This window comes from Prionailurus viverrinus, chromosome A1, assembly GCF_022837055.1.
Source record: "Prionailurus viverrinus isolate Anna chromosome A1, UM_Priviv_1.0, whole genome shotgun sequence".
NCBI classification, from domain to species: domain Eukaryota; kingdom Metazoa; phylum Chordata; class Mammalia; order Carnivora; family Felidae; genus Prionailurus; species Prionailurus viverrinus.
The window spans coordinates 111,617,748-111,635,168 of NC_062561.1; the positions used below are offsets into that span (position 1 = coordinate 111,617,748).

General features: G+C 41.9%; 1 protein-coding gene across 14 annotated transcripts in view; it reads right to left on the bottom strand.

Annotated features, from left to right (window-relative positions):
* Positions 1-5,664: 5,664 nt before the first annotated feature.
* The window catches only part of CDKL3 (cyclin dependent kinase like 3), a 102,058-nt gene continuing 90,301 nt past the window's right edge, over positions 5,665-17,421 (bottom strand). For 11 of the 14 annotated variants that reach the window (XR_007148317.1, XR_007148244.1, XR_007148494.1 and 8 more), the window contains exons 11-12: positions 11,434-11,599; positions 5,665-5,796 (exon numbers count right to left, since the gene is read on the bottom strand). Coding sequence is in view for 1 of the 14 variants with exons in the window: in XM_047838042.1 (XP_047693998.1) it covers positions 5,765-5,796 (32 nt within the window). In the remaining 13 variants the exon portion in view is untranslated. Of the gene's footprint in view, positions 5,797-11,433; positions 11,600-17,421 lie in introns of those variants that run through there. The other 3 variants (XM_047838042.1, XM_047838916.1, XM_047839653.1) reach the window with 2 other exon arrangements.

Here is a 17,421-nt window from a genome sequence, read left to right on the forward strand (position 1 = left end):
CATACCTCCCAGCAGCGTCCCTAGAGGAAAGTCTCTCAGATCTTCTCCCCTAAAAGCTTATACTTAATTTGCCAGACCGGAAAAAAGTTCTTTTAGCCCAAATTCTGACCATGTTTTATAGTTAACATCCCCCAATAATAGAGGAGTAAGGAGTTAAGACCATGTAGAATGTATAAGGAAAAAATCATCACTTAGTGCTTATGACTATAAAGTCATGCCTAGTGTGCTGTCATCTTATTCTTCACTGTTGCCCTGTACCTGTGTGAGAACTGGTCCTGTCTTACAGGGCAACAAGAAGACAAACAGAAAAGAGAAGGGACTTGCCCAAGGTAGTAATTAGGATTTGAAATTTGATACTCCCAAGTGCAGGGCATCTGCCACACTCACACAACTGACCTCTAAGAACTGAAATACAGAACAGGGTCAATGTGATTTCCCTTTGCTTGAGTTCTCTTATCTAGAAAGGTTGGGTGATGTTAGTTTGGTTCATTAAAGAATATTGAACACCCTAAGGGCTGCATTCTTTCATGTTTCAGACAAAGCTCCTGAATGGGTGCAAATGTGTACTGAGGACATCAAGATTTTATGCATCTGCAGCAGCATTTCTAAAGTAGTTTCCTTGAACCATGATTCCCATGAGAAACAAATTCCTTTCAAAAGGAAATTTACAAAATGATATATTCTCAGAAGTCGTGTGATTAAAAAAGCAAACAATAAAAACCTCATGAGTTTTATCTACCCTAAAAAAAAAAAAAGTATTGAGCACCTACTATGTATTAAGATTATAATGAATGGGTTTTTCCAAAGTGCTGTGAGCTCCTAGTTGGTAGCCCTAATGTAGGTATTACTTATTTTCTCTTGATGCAGATTACTTGGCTCACCACCACCACAAAATGGTGGGAAGATATAATTATATATACTTAAAACATCCTGCCAAATAATTAGATGCCATGACTTAACTTCTTAAGCAATGAATTCTAGGAAGCTCTTATTAGCTTTCAAGCCATGAATTAAAGCATATGTGATTATAAACAATACAGAACTAAATCAGAATGTGTTTTTCTTTAGAAGGAATCTAGATTGTTTTCTTACTCTGCAGAACTCATACTCACCGACGGATCTGAAACTTCAGATTGATTGATCTGGTCCTGACTCAGTGGGTCTGACTGTCTAAATTCTAGAGCTGAGGAATGCTTGGAACAAAAAAGTAAAAGCAAACCAAAAAAACATTGTCCTTTTAATTGCTTGGCAGAAACCAGAAAGTAAATAAATATGCTTTGAGAAAGAAATCTTTGCTCAGATGGCAAATTCAGTATACAGCAAGTCTAAGTGTTGCCCATGATGTTTAAACATAGCTATAAAAGAAAAAAAAATCATCTGATGATGGGGGTGGGGTTGAAGGAAGATGACCTTGAGCAAATAGCTTGATAATAGGTACTCTTAGCCAAAGTATAAAAATTGACATCAAATCTTGGAGGAAGAATGAGATACATCGTTTTGTCAACAATTCTCTTGGCCTCACATTAGGTTTATTTTGTTGTTATTCCTTCCAGTTGCCTGATTTCTAAGCTTTACTGAGACAGAAAGTAGAGCCAGATAGGTAAGAAATGGCTCTGGAATCAGATGGACCTGGTTTGAATTCTAGTTAAGAAGCTTGGCAAGTTACATAACTTTTCTGAGTCTCCATTATCTCATGTATAAAGTGGGGATAATTATAATTGCCAAATAATAAGGTTCTTGTGAGAATTCAGTGAAATTATGAATGTAAAACACAGCATATAGTAAATGTCCAGTACGTATGAGATATTCTTACTTTTAATAGTTCTAAGTGGTCTCTGGTCCTACATATCCCCTAATGCCAGTTGGAGCACTTCATTGCCTGCTATGGAAACAGAACATAACAGTATCAAAAACATCATATACACACAAAGCCATCAGATGAATTGAAGATGGAGGGGGGAGGGGATTCAAGAAAAGAGGGTCGAGATGGAACAAAAAGAACATCCCCTCTCTTCCCTTGACACCGTGCAAACATTCAGAAGGCTTGTTGTGTAGAGAAAAAGTCAATGAGGAATAAGTTCAAGAAATACAGTTGGTTAGTCTTATGTTCCTGTTGTGTCAGAATTTTTTATCTGAAAAGGGTGCCATATCTGATAACATGCACTTTGCACCAAGGCCTTTTATGCCCCAGAAATTCCAACATAAAGACCTAATTAGTCAACATTAGTGCCTATGCCCATGAGAAGCCTGCCATGTTCTGGCCAACTGGGCCTGCCCAACTACTGGAAGATTTTGGTACTCGGGATACACAAATACTTGCAACTTATTGGTAGCTATCCCTGTTTTTCTCCTTTGCAGTTTTCTGAACAATTAAACTTAACATTTCACCTGAAATTAGAATTTTATATATGTGGCCAAAATTTTGTGGCCAGGAATTTTGCCACAGATATAATACAGCTCTTTCCCTCACCTACTACAGTTTGGCTAAAGAAAAAAGAGAGAGAAATGACCATATTATCCTTTGGTAATGTCCCTGACATCTAGATACTATTCTCAGTTACAGAGGAAATATTTTTTACCCTGTTACAGGAAAAATAAAATCTCTGAAATGAAAGGCAAAGTTTATTACCAGAAGGCTGGATAAACCTTAAAAATACTGTCACCAACTTTGCAGGTATTAAAAATCTTATCATAGAAATAGGTTTATTGACATGGAACATTATGCACAATATAGTATTAAGTGACAAATACCTTATAAAACAGCATATATGATAGTACCATAATTTTATTAAATATAAGTATATGTTTATGAGACTTTAGAAATCTATACAATGAGGTACTAATAGCAGTTGCTTCTGGTGAATGGAGTTTTTCTTTTTTTCTTTTTATGTACTTGATTCTTCTGTAATGAAAACATATTGCTCATAATTGTGAAAAAATCTTCAGATATCCTGAGTAAACATGATTAGGGGAGTCACAGGCCCAAACAACAAGTAGCCAATAGTTATGTTAAATATTCCACTATGCCCTGGAATATTACTCAAGGGCCCCAACTTGTGAAAAGAAGTCTCACCTTCCTGTGGATCTCTTACATGGCCTCCTCACACGGCATTTCAATATGGCCTTTTCTTCAACCTTCCCTCTCATTAAAAGATCTTATCCTCAGCTCAGATGGCCCTCTTCCTCTCTCAGACAAATACTGTACTCATCCACTCCATTCCTACTTTCTCCTTTGCTCAACATGTCCCTTCTCCTCAGACAGCCACTTGTATCTATAAGAACCCTGGCATTCAAGACCAGTTCAAGCCCCACACTCTCTGAAGAGTCTTCTCTGATGGCTGTAGGTCTCTCTTGATTGGGAGTGCCTACAAGAGCAACAGGAAAACCTCAGAGTCTGGTGGAACAGCACAGAGACCTGGCACCTGTCAGAGCAGAGGGGTAAGAATGGAGAACTTGTTCGTGAGCCCATATGAGTATTCCCTAAAGGCTCTCAGAGATGCTGTAGAAGATGAGGGGGCATTTTGCAGGGAGCCAGAGAGAAAATCTGTTTATATTTTGTTCATATTTTCCATATTAACAAGTTTACCAGTGTTCTAGCTTGACTCTAGGCAAGATTTAGAAATCACACCTCCCCCCCTGCCGCCAAAAAAGAAATAAGGTTCTCCAAAGCAGATGAATTTGCAAGTACAAAAGCATCTAAGGAGTACTTTGAAATTAATTTGCAAAGATAGGAAGATAGGACCATACTGCTCTTCTGTCTGATGGAAAGAAACACTCTCCCTTGACAGGAGTGTTCATTCCCTAAGCTGTTAGAAGGCACACCAGACAGGGAGACACCCCACCTCCCCACACACAGACAATAACCAGGTACTTATATGCTCATCTTTAAATTGTGGTGGATGGTGATAGAATTAGGTCCACAAACAAAAGAAGGAACAGACATTGTGTGCAGAAAAGAGAAAACTCATGGGTAATTTAGTGCCTACAGGTTGGTGGATGGTTTTTAAAGGAAGGATGTTAATCAGTTTTCTCCATCTTTGGAGGAACAAGGAATAGGAAATGAGTCTCTGTCAAGTAGTTAACAGTAATAAGGCCAGCATTTATTAAGCACTTATGTACTCTTCCAAGTACTTTACGTATATTATATCCCTCCTCCCTCACAACTCCTGAGTGAGGTACTATTATTATCCTCATTTTACAAATGATGAAACTGAGGCACAAAGGGACTGAGTAACTTGTATAAGGTAAAATAACTAGTAAGCAGAGGAGCTGAGGTCTGGCTTCAGTGCCCAAAGTCCGAAGTCCTACTAGAGAGCCTTTAGCATCAAAACTCAAATGATTTTCATGAATGAAAGATCTTGACCACTGAACCATCTGACACTTTCAATGCCTAGCAATCTCCAAGGATAGACCAATAATCCATGTCCTTACAGGTTGCAGCTCAGTAGTGAGTGGCCTGTGATCCAGCCCACCCCATCGCTCCTATTCCCTAAATACATCCATCTCGTCCCCTCCACTACCGTCTTCTTGTACCATGCCCTTCTCTCTTTTCTCTGATGTACCCTCATCCTTTTTCTTCTCTTTCTCTCCTCCTCCTCCATTTGTCCAGCCTGCTTGATTTGGCTCTTTATTATGCAGAAGCAAAAAGCCTGCCAGCCCCTGAGCCACCTTCTTTGGAAAGGAGATCCTTCCCGATCCATAGGCTGAGCATAGGCAGCCTAGAAAGCCATGAGAAGAAAAAAGAGACCAAACAGTTCTGAAAATGAATTGCCCTGCTTTCTCTCCACAACAGGAAATACCAGGTTAGCTTTGCCTTTTAGTCCAGTAAACAATACCAAATGGACAGCACTCTCTTCCTCCCAGAAACCAGTTGCAGTGTAAGGAAAAGAGTGCTGGGCTCATCCTCACCTCTGCCATCAACAATCTGTATGACTTTAAGCACATCTTTACCCATCAGTTTCCCCATATAACAACGTAGAGATTGGACTATACTGGAGACCTCTTAGTTTAAGATTCATAGGTGGATTCATGGGGACTTACCAACTCCCAGAGGATAATGTATAGGAATTTTCTTTTTTACTGAAATTTTTATTGAGACAATTTTAGATTCTCATGTGGTTGTAAGAAATAATACAAAGAAATCCTGATTTCCCATTGGTAACCTCTTGCAGTACTAGAGTACAGTATCACAACTGGGATATTGATATTGATACAACCTACCTATCATTCATATTTCCCCAGTTTTACATGCACTCATGTGTGTGTGTGTGTGTGTGTGTGTGTGTGTGTGTGTGAGAGAGAGAGAGAGAGAGAGAGAGAGAGAGAGAGAGAGACCACTTACTGCTGTACAACTGGGAGTTTTCTTTTGTATATGCTTTTTTCCCTGGGGAAAGAAAGGTTCTTAGCTTTTATCAGATTCTCTCAAGTATTGTAGATGCAAAAAAGGGTTTGATTCCCAGCTCTGAGAATTCTAGAAGACCACACCCCAAGCCTTTATACCTCTCTGTTCCAAAAGCAACATTTAATTGGCACTTACCACATGATAGGCGTAGAGATGCATGTGGAGGACAGGTGACGGGAAGAAATACAGGAATAGTGGGGAAAACTCAAAGACGCATAAAACACAGTCCACTGAACTCATGGTCCAGCAGTGGAAGACGGACATTCCTACAGGTAAACGTATTTATTAAACACGTACAGAAGAGGAATGGCATCGTTACTTGGGGCAGCTTGGGAAGTACTTCCACAGAAGCTGATGCTCGAGCTACATCTTAAAGGATATCCAGAATTCCTCAGCTGAGAAGAGAAGAACTGGCTGTTAAAGTCAGACAAGAACTCCCTCTTGAATCATATCTATTTTAGATGCTTTTAAGAAAACATAGGAAACTATGCCTACATTTGTTTATTCTACAATGTTAAGGTGTCAAATTCTTCAGCTCCCGTGTGTTGGTGTTGAGGCCAAGGGATTTTTTCCCCCTGAGTCTATTTTCCACTGTCTTGTCCAAATTGGATACCAGATCCTGCCTGCTTAGCTTGAGAAAGGCATTTTATCTCTGGCGCCTTGATCACATCAGAGCTTATATTTAAAGCATGAGTGATGAAAAGAGACCGCAGCTGAGTCCTGGCTCTGTCCCATCCCTAGAGCACCCTCCTCTCCACCGAAGGCTCTAGAGGCCAATCCTACAGTGGCTGCTGGAGACGAGAGCTAGTCAGAGCCATGAGGAAAAACATCTCTGCTCTGGGATCTCCCACAGGGGCTCTTCAGAAACCCTTAGAGGCTGGGTTTCCTGGCTTTCCTATGTGTGCCCCCCATCCAACCAACCCACATTTGATGGTTGGCTGCCTTGTGTTGGCTCAGGCTCAGACACCCCTTGGGGGTCTCTTTCTGGGTGTGGATTGCAGGTTCTACATCAGCCTGTTCAGTTCCCAGTGTTGCTCGCGGGGAGATCATTGTCTCTGGTACAGCCATCCTGCACCAGGGAGACCAATAGCCTACAATCAGGCCCACCCTTTGAAGAACCTCCTACAAGCCTGATTCAAGGCACAACTTCTTTTTTTTTAAAAATTTTTTTTTTTCAACGTTTATTTATTTTTGGGACAGAGAGAGACAGAGCATGAACGGGGGAGGGGCAGAGAGAGAGGGAGACACAGAATCGGAAGCAGGCTCCAGGCTCCGAGCCATCAGCCCAGAGCCTGACGCGGGGCTCAAACTCACGGACCGCGAGATCGTGACCTGGCTGAAGTCGGACGCTTAACCGACTGCGCCACCCAGGCGCCCCAAGGCACAACTTCTTATGGCTTCTGTGTCCTCAAAGTTATTTAACCCCCTAAACATCAGTATTTTCATTCATATGATGGGGATCATAATAGGACCCCCATAGGGTCCTAACCCCGTAGGGTTATTTTAAGCCTTAAATAAATGAATCCATGTAACGCTCTAGTACATAACAATTACTCCATCAACATTAGCTATTATTATTAACTATTTTTATAATAAAACTATTTCTGGCTGTAAAAGAATTAATGATCACTGCAGAAAATTTGTGAACTGCCAGCAAGTTTCAGGAAGAAACAATCATAAGATCCAGAAATGAGGGCTATAATCATTTTGATGTATAGCCTTCTCAGCTTTTCTTGGTGTGCATAGATATATATTATCGGAAATTAAAAACTGTAAACTAAAGTTCATGTTGCATGTGTCTGTTCTGTATGTATCTGTTTTCCCATATAGTTAAATACTCCTTGGAAAGAATATTTCTTTTTTTTTTTTAATTTTTTTTTTTTCAACGTTTATTTATTTTTGGGACAGAGAGAGACAGGGCATGAACGGGGGAGGGGCAGAGAGAGAGGGAGACACAGAATTGGAAACAGGCTCCAGGCTCTGAGCCATCAGCCCAGAGCCCGACGCGGGGCTCGAACTCCCGGACCGCGAGATCGTGACCTGGCTGAAGTCGGACACTTAACCGACTGCGCCACCCAGGCGCCCCTGGAAAGAATATTTCTAAAAAAAGTTTTCTTAATGTTTATTTTTGAGAAAGAGAGAGAGAGACTGTAAGTCAGGGAGGGGCAGAAAGAGGGAGACACAGAATCCGAAGTGGGCTCTAGGCTTCCAGCTGTCAGCACAGAGCCCAATGTGGGACTCAAACTCACTACCGAGATCATGACCTCAGCTGAAGTCAGTCGCTTAACTGACTGAGCCACCCACACACTCCAGAAAAGAATGATTCTAAAAGACTACCTAGTTTTCAAGCATATCAATGCAGCCCAATTTATGTAACTAATCTCTTAGTTTGGTAATTAGATTGTTTCTTATTTTTATAAGTACCATGGTAAGTGTCCTGTTCACAAATGTCTGTGTGCATCTTTATTTATTCCTTAAGATAAATGCTTAGACGTGGGGTGACTGTGCCAAAGGATATATACTCTGTTTTTGTTTTGTTTTGTTTTAACGTCTGGCATAAATAACTGGATTCACCATAATCCTTTGTACTGACACTCCCGTAATTGGTACTGGATGGCCTGATCTTGTTAATTTTGGTGGTAAATTCATTAATTTTTTAAATTTATTTTTACAGTTTGTTTGTTTATTTATTTATTTATTTATTTATGTATTTATTTATTGAGCACAAACAGGGAAGGGGCAGAAAAAGAGGTGGAGAGAGAATCCCAAGCAGGCTCCACACTGTCAGCGCGGAGCCCAGTGAGGGGCTTGAACTCTCGAACTGTGAGATCATGACCTGAGCCGAAACTAAGAGTTGTATGTTTAACCAACTCAGCTACCCAGGCACCCAATTCATTAATTTTAATAACATATTCAGTCCCTGTCAATCCACAACCCAAAACAAAAGCTAGGGCCTCGGCAATAACCAATACTGAAGCATAAGGCTTTCCACACCATCTTCCTGTGTTCCCCACCCAAGGGAACCATTCTGAATCGTAAGTTAATTTCCTTTTCTTTTGATGTGGTTTTGCTCTATGTGTATATATTCCTGAAGAGTAAATTTTCAGAACTGTCCTTAGCTTTATAAAAAGGACATCAAGCTGTATGTCATCTTTTGGGATTTGTTTTTTCCATTCACTTTGCTAAAATTCATCCATGTACGTGCATTGTTTCTAGGATTTAGCTTTTGTTCACACTGCTGCTACGAATGTTATACTATAAATGTTCCCTATTGTACATGTACAAGAGTCTGTCTACAGACCCAATTTACACTCCCACCAGCTATAAACAGAGAGCCTCTAGATCCACAGTCTCTGGTATACCACAGATCCATGTTGTCAGGTTGCTCTCCAGGTGATTGGCTCAGTCTACCTCCCTCCAGCAATACACAAGAATGCCAATTTCCACAAACTCTTTCTAACCCTAGGGATCATCAAAAATTTTTGACCATTTGATAAGGAAAAGATACATCTCCCTTTTGGGTAACTTTGTTGCAAGGTACTGACTCCTCTCAAAGCTAAGAGAGAAGGGGTTTGGCTCAGAGAATTGTTTCCAGTCTGATAACTTCAGTGACATTTCTGGGACTGGTTCCTCAGTGGCTCAGCTGCTTTCCCATGTCCTAAAAGAGGTGACATGGTTGGAAGGAGGGAATGAGGGGAGCCAGGATGGGAAACAAGCCCAACTCACCACAGTGTAAGCTTGTCTCTTGGTCTCAACCCCTGCCAGTGTCAGATCACTCCTTCTCCTTGATGAAGCAGGCATTATCTCTTCCCTACCCACCCCCCCACCCCCCCACCCCCCCACCCCCCTACCCCACCCTCGCCCCAGAGAAGAGCCAGTATAATGCTTCCCTTTGTTATTTGAATTGATAAATTTAAACCTCTTTCCCTGCTCTGCAGTAAAAGAACTTTCTATTTTGGGCTTAGTGACATAGCCAAAGCCAAGCAGAGAGCAGCAGGCTGCAGCATGAGTTAATAGTCTTTATTCAAGGGAGGGAACCTGCAAGCAAACAGAAGGACCTTCCAAAGTACATCATCTGTGTAGCAACATGCAGCCTATTTGCCTGTCTTTCTGGTGACAGATATATTTCAAAGTTTAAAATCGAACACTCCTTAACCTTCAGAGTAAGCTAATGAATGCATCCTGAACAATGAATTTTCTTCAGTCAATTCGCCAGGAATTCATGGATGTCCCCCTGTATACCTAGCGCTGGACTGGGTATTATCAGAGAAGAGAATACTGTCTTCAGGGGGAGTTCCAGCCACCCAAAGTTAAACTGATTTGAGGAGTGCCTAAAACATTTATTTGCCTGAGAATATGCTTTCTTCCTTAGTCCTGAGATCTGCCTGAAATCCCACATGGGTGAAGGGTCCCGGGTCTCAAGAAGCCTCCAGGAGTACACAGAGGTCTTGCTTATAGGAGGGGCAATCTATTTAAATCATTGGCACCTGTTAGCACATAACTACAGCCTGGAAGAACAGGACAGAGGACAAATAAGTTCCTCCTGAGTCTCACCCTGGCAAACTTTTTCTTACGGGAAGTTTCAAATATACACAAAGGTAGAGATAATAAACCTCCATGTACCTATCACCTGGCTTCAACAATTATTAAAATATGGCAATCTTGGGGCACCTGGTGGCTCAGTCAGTTAAGCATCCTACTCTTAATTTCGGCTCTGGCCATGCATGATCCCAGGGTTGTGGGATCAAACCCTGTGTCCAGCCTGCTTAAAATTCTCTCTCTCTCTCTCTCTCTCTCTCTCTCTCTCTCTCTCTCTCTCCCTCTCCCTCTCCTTCTCCCTCTCCCTCTCCCTCTCTCCAAAATTAAATTAAATTTAGGAGTGCTTGGGTGGTTTGGTTGGTTGGGTGGCCGACTTTAGCTCAGGTCGTAATCTCGGGGTTTGTGAGTTCGAGCCCCATGTCAGGCTCTGTGTAGACAGCTAAAGCCTGCTTCAGATCCTGTGTCTCCCTTTCTCTCTCTCTGTGCCCCTCCCCCACTCATGCTCTGTCTCTGTCAGAAATGCATAAACGTTAAAAAAAATTTTTTAATAAAATTAAATTTTAAAAAATGGCAATCTTGTTTTATCTGTACCCTCCCCTCCCCTCGTTTCCATTTTAAATCCAATTTAAAGCAAATCAAACATTTTCATAAGCAAATACATCGGTATGTATCCATAACAAATAAGGACTCATTTTTCAATAACCACTTTATCACATCTTTAAAATTAACAATAATTTTTTAAATATCATCTAGTATCCAGTCAGAGGTCAAATTGCCCTGATTTTCACAAGTGTCTTTCTGTCGTGGTTTATTCTAATCTGTCACTTGTATTTGTTGATATATTTTGTCTGTATCCTGTAGTTTATAATTTTTTAATTTTAAATTTAAATTAAATTTAAATTTAAATGTATTTAAATTTTTAATTTTAAATTTTATAAGTTTCCTCTCCTTTTTTTTTATTCTCCTTATTGGTGTTATCAAAGATAATAGGTATTTTAGTTACTATTGCTGTGTAACATAAAACAATAAAATAAACCAATTTATGGTGCTTGTGGATTCCATGTGCCAGAAATTCAGAAATAGCACAGTAAAGATGGCTGCTCTTTGCTCCAAGGTATCTGGGGCCTGAGCTGAGGAGATTCAGAGTGTGGTGATGACTTCAAAACTGGGAGCTAGAAGCATCTAAAGTTTGTTTACTCACAGGTCTGGTGTCTGAGTCTGGAGCACTCAAAAACTAGGACTTGTGACCACAGGCCCTACATACAGCCTCACCATGTGGTATGGCTTTCTTGCAGCTTGGTAGTCTCAGGATAGTCAGATTTCTTGCATGTCAGCTTAGGGCTCCAAGTTCAAGTGTTCCAGCCAACAAGGTGGATGCTATATCACTTCTTATAACCTAACCTCAGAAATTACATCGTCACTCGTGTTGTGTTGTGTTGTGTTGGGTTGGGTTGGGTTGGGTTGTGTTGGTGGCAAGCAAGTCCAAAGCTTACCCAGACTCAAAGAGAGTAGAATCAGACTCCAGCTTTATAGAGGCAAAGGCAAAGTTCCAGAAGAGCATGTGGGATGGCAGATACTGTTGCTCTACTTGGGACTAGGATGGTCATTCAAGCCTGCCTTTCCAACACCAACCAGAATAAAGTTGCAAATCATGGAAACCTAGTGGAAGAGAGAAAGGCGGGGAGCTTATTTGTGTGCAGGGCCACGTCCTACAGCTGTGTCGATTATACCCTTAATAACCAACGAGGTTACTAGGCTGAGATCCAGCTCCACTTGCTACACCTGTGCCTGACTGTGGGGCTGTGTTGCTGGGAAGAAGAGGTACCTTCTCTTATACATGTAAGATACCACAGGGGCAAGAGATGTCCCTTAATGGATAGCAAAAGGGCATTCAATCTAACTTAACACTTACCAGATACCTACTGAAAGGGAACTTTCTTTATGCCACTTTGAAGAGTATTAGGTCTTTTGTTTTGTTTTGTTTTGTTTTGTTTTGTTTAAGCTACACAGAGTGGACCAAGAACTATCTCAAAAATGGTGCTGGAGTTAGTCATATATTTGTTAAATGGTGCAAGTTTTATGCATCAGGTACTTTTTAAAAAAATTTTTTTAATGTTTATTTTTTGAGAGAGAGAGACAGAGTGTGAGTGATGTGGGGCTCAAACCCACAAGCTGTGAGATCATGTCCTGCGCAGAAGTCAGATGCTTAACTGACTGAGCCACCCAGGTGCCCCCATCAGGTACTTTTTGATTACATTGATTTAGAATGTTCCAGATGAATCTTGAAAGAAACTTATACACTGTGTCACAATGACGATAGGCCCATTTTGACCCATCTGCTGCAAGCCTTGGCCGAATGCAATAAGTGGAAACCAGGCCAAACAGAATTCAGGGTTTTTTTTTTTTCTTCTTTGTAGTCACTATTCTTCATTAACATAGCTTTTATAGATTGATTAAATTCCTAGGGAATCGGGTGCCGGGGTGGCTCAGTTGGTTAAGCATCTGACACTTGATCTCAGTTCAGGCCTTGATCTCAGGGTTGTGAGTTCAAGACCCCTGTTGGGTGCCATGCTGGACAAGAAGCCTACTTTAAAAAAAAAAAAAATCCCTAGGGAAGAAATGCTTTCATTTCTATTTATGAATACAAGAAAAATAAAATAATACAGATAAGGCAAGTTAACTTCCAAGGATTTTTAAGGACCAGGAGATAGCAAACTCAAACCTGAGTTTGATAAGGACAGCTATGTTATAATGAAGCTCACACAAGTCCAGATATAAGTCTCTGTCAATGAGATTATTAAAAAGCGGTGATCATGCTGATCTAGCCATGCTGGTGGTCAATAGCTGGGGTGAGGAATGCATTAAATGGCAAGGCCCAGGGCACCTACACTTATTAGGCCTCAGGTGTAGAGTGCTAAATTAATTGCACTTTTCATTCAGTTCATGGCACATTACCTTAATTGGTCCAGACAAGTCCACTCTTTTAGGTATGTGTATCTACATTTTCTCCTATTCCCACTCCTCACTCCTATCCTTCCTTCCTGCAAGGAACCATTCTAATACATTTAATTATATTTTTTTGGCTTGTATGTGTTCTTGTGGATGTGTGTTGATGACTGGTTTGCATGTCTTTTAATTTACACAATAGCATTGTATTACAGATCTCACTCTGTCTTATTGTTTCCACTCCACACTTTGTTTTTAAGACCTATCCACATTGCTGTGTGCACATCCAGTCCATCATCCCTGACTGCTGAATACTCCAGTAATGGGCACCCCCAGTGCCTATAACTTTCTAGCACCCAAAACAATGCTGCCATGAGCAGCCTCATATGTGACCCATTTTGGGCCTGTGTAGCAATTTCTTTAGACAACCTCTTGCCCACAAGGTGTCTTTAAGTGCATTAGAAAAGGTGCCTCTTCATCTTGGAGAAAACTGCCCAGTGGTTAAATGCAAGGTTGGGCAAGATGGAGCCCAGACTGAGTTTCAGCCCCAACTCACCCCCTCAGTTGGGAGTCTTGTTCAGGGTACAACTGTAGGAAGTGGCCCTGCCAACAAACATTCCCCAGTTCTCACTTCCACCAGATTTCGGCTGTTGGCAACATCACTCCTGGTTGGTACAGGAAAAGGGAGGGTGTCAACTGACCACAGAAATCTCATCATAGGATCTGTGTCTACTTGATTTGATCAAGCAGTGCTATAGTACTTGGGCACTATATACTTGGGCTGATGCAGTATGTGGGAGCACCATGGCTAGTTTACAACCTGCACAGGAAATGGGGAGTCAGACATGGCTACAGTACACAGGTGATAGTGCAGATATACCTGCCTGAGGCCAAGGCAAAGGGCCCGAGTAATTCAATCCCTCACTTTGTCTTGGAGATGGGAGAGAAACATCTTTTCTCTTAATGCTGTTGTCACAGGACACAGGTGAAGGGGCGGGCCTCGTATCTGCAAGGCAGCAGCTCTGAGTGGCTTTGCCACAAATAGTGGACATCGGGCCCTGAGCCATCTTGCCTTTGCCCCTTGGTGAACGTCCCGGGGCTGACACAAATAAGAACTGTCAGTTCTTTCTCAAGGTCACCTGGATAGGCCAGAATTCAACTAGGATTATTCAATCCTTTAAGCAGGTCAGGTTTCAAATCCATCAGAAATTCTTAGTGACCATTCAGATATATCTTAACCCTCTTAATTTTTTTTTTAATTCACTTCAACATTTTTTTATTGTTTGCTTATTTTTGAGAGAGGGAGACAGAGTGCAAGCAGGGGAGGAGCAGAGAGAGAGGGAGACACAGAATCTAAAGCAGGGTCCAGGCTCTGAGCCATAAGCACAGAGCCCGATGCAGGGCTCAGACACAGAGCTCAGATGCGGGGTTCAGATGCAGGGCTCCAACCCACAAGCCACGAGATTGTGACCTGAGCCAAAGTCAGACGCTTAACTGATGGAGACACCCAGGTGCTCCTATCTAAACCCTCTTAAAATAACCCTCTGTGGAGGGGGCACCTGGGTGGCTCCGTCGATTGGCCATCTGACTTTAGCTCAGGTCATGACCTCATGGTTCATGAGTTCGAACCCCACATGGAGCTTGCTGCTGTCAGTGCAGAGTCTGCTTGGGATCCTCTGTCCCCTTCTCTCTTTGCACCTACCCCCTCACTCTCTTTCCCTCAAAAATAAATAAACATTGTGGAGGTAAATGAAACACCTAAGTTATAGAGAAAGTTGTTATTTTCATGCCAATGTTTTTTCAGCTGTCCAATGAGGATAATCATGATGAGAACTTCTAGAAGACAGAAGTCTTAATTCATAATTTTTTTCAGAAAAGAGTCATTGGAATTTTTCAGATTTCTGGAAGAAAGGCAACCTCAGAAATCAACCTATTACTACATTTCTGGATTATGCTTGCAAATTAAGAACTACACTTCAGTATTTATAATAAGCCTGGATAGGGGTGCCTGGGTGGCTCAGTCAGTTAAGCATCCAACTTTGGTTCAGGTCATGATCTCACGGCTTGTGAGTTAGAGCTGTGCATCCAGCTCTGTGCTGACAGCTCAAAGCCTGGAGCCTGCTTCCAATTCTGTGTCTCCCCCTTTCTCTCCCCTTCCCCCTCTCACGCTGTGTCTTTGTCTCTCAAAAATAAACACTAAAAAAAATTAACAACAACAACAACAAAAATAAGCCTGGATAACAGTCAATCACACAAGGATGTGAGCCACACTGAATACCATAGTGATTACTGTTAATGTGTGCCCTTGTGAATACGCAACAGTGGGCTTTGAAACAATGCAGAAGAACGAAAGTACAAATCAGTTGTATGCATTAACAAACATTGGGGCGCCTGGGTGGCGCAGTCGGTTAAGCGTCCGACTTCAGCCAGGTCACGATCTCTCGGTCCGGGAGTTTGAGCCCCGCATCAGGCTCTGGGCTGATGGCTCAGAGCCTGGAGCCTGTTTCCGATTCTGTGTCTCCCTCTCTCTCTGCCCCTCCCCTGCTCATGCTCTGTCTCTCTCTGTCCCAAAAATAAATAAAAAGTTGAAAAAAAATTAAAAAAAAAAAAAACAAACATGAGGGTCTGGAAAATATGGAACACTAAGTGGGCCTGTGACATAAAAACCATAAAATAAGCTTCATATTTGGGAAGAGGAGCACATGGGACACCTTGGTGTCTCAGTCAATTGAGCTTCCGACTCTTGATTTCGGCTCAGGCCATGATCTCACAGTTTGTGGGATTGAGCCCCAAGTAGGACTCCATGCTAAGCATGGAGCCTGGTTGGGATTCTCATTCTCTCTCCCTCCCACTTCCCTGCTCATGTGTGCACATTATCTCTCTCTCAAAATAAATAAATAAACGTTAAAAAACAACAACAAAAAGAGGAGCACTGGTTAAAACCTAGAGATGGCTGACAAATGTCAGGAAAGATACAGAGATTCTCAAATGGCCTGGCTGCTTCACATAGGACAAGGTATCCACCACCCACTGAGACCTGACTCATCCTTCTCAAATGGTTCCAGCATAACTTCATCCTTTCCATCCCTCCCACCAGAAATACGTGACCTCATCGGGGTCCTGGAGCTTACCTGTACCCACAGTGTCTCTTGGTTAGCTCCCCATCCCTATATCATGGAGTCAGTTAATCACATCATTGGCTTGTTGATGTTTAATGACCTAGGAGGTCTGGGGTGCCTTCTACACAATGTGAATTCGAAGTCAGCATCCCTCCCTGCCCTGTCAGCTCAAGCCCCTGCTTTTATCATTAAGAATGATGGAGAGGGGTGCCTGAGTGGCTCAGTCGGTTAAGCGTCCGACTTCGGCTCAGGTCATACTCTCACAGTTTGTGGGTTCAAGCCCCGCGTCGGGCTCTGTGCTGACAGCTTGGAGCCTGAAGCCTGCTTCGGATTCTGTGTCTCCCTCTCTCTGTTCCTCCCCCACTCACACTCTGTCTCTCTCTCTCTTTCTCAAAAATGAAGATGAAAAAAAAAATTTTTTTTTAAAAAAAAGAATGATGGAGACCAGGGGCGCCTGGATGGCTCTGTCAGTGAAACGTCCTACTTCAGCTCAGGTCATGATATCACGATCCATGAGTTAGAGCCCTGCAATGGGCTCTGTGCTGACAGCTCAGAGCCTGGGGCCTGCTTCCGATTCTGTGCTTCCCTCCCTCTCTGCCTCTCCCACACTCATGCTCTCTCTCTCTCAAAAATAAACATTAAAATAAATAAATAAATAAATAAATAAATAAATAAATAAATAAAGCCTTTAAAAAATAAATAAAGGTATCTTTCTTCTGAGAAGCTCAAGCTCATAAGAAAAGTTTTAAGAGGGACGCCTGGCTGGCCAGTCGGTGAAGCATGTGACTCTTGATCTTGGAGTCATGAGTTTGAGCCCCACTTTGGGCATAAAGATTCCTTAATAAAAGATAAATAATAAACAACCTTTTAAAAAAACTTAAGGAATACCTACCTAATAGTGATGGAGGGCGGGGTATAATGATCAAGAAATTATTGTATCACCAGACAATTAATCAAGAAGAAACTGGCCCAAATTAAGGCAAAGGACATTTGGGTTGGCTCCTTCCTGGTGAAGTATTTGACAAAAGAGGAAAACCAAGGCTGGATTAGGCCATGGGCAGGAAGATGGGAACTTCATTTCATTCCACAGTGCTATTCTAGACTCAAGGCATGCCTGCCTTCAAGGAGGGAAAGGCCAAGCAAGTTTCCTTATACATGAGGTAACACTTCAGATGAATGACTAGTTGTTCTTGCAAGCTGAATTTTTTATTCCTAACAACTGAACAAGAACCTATTCCTAGAGGAAAAATGAATGCTGAGAGCCTGTCTAGGATTCCAAGAGCTCAGAAAACCTGCTATGTCTGCCCTCCTGAGCCCCTGGAGAATGGATGTGTTCACTGTTGATTTTCTTAACCACTTTTTTTTTTGTTAACGTTTATTCATTTTTGAGAGACACAGAGAAACAGAGCATGAGTG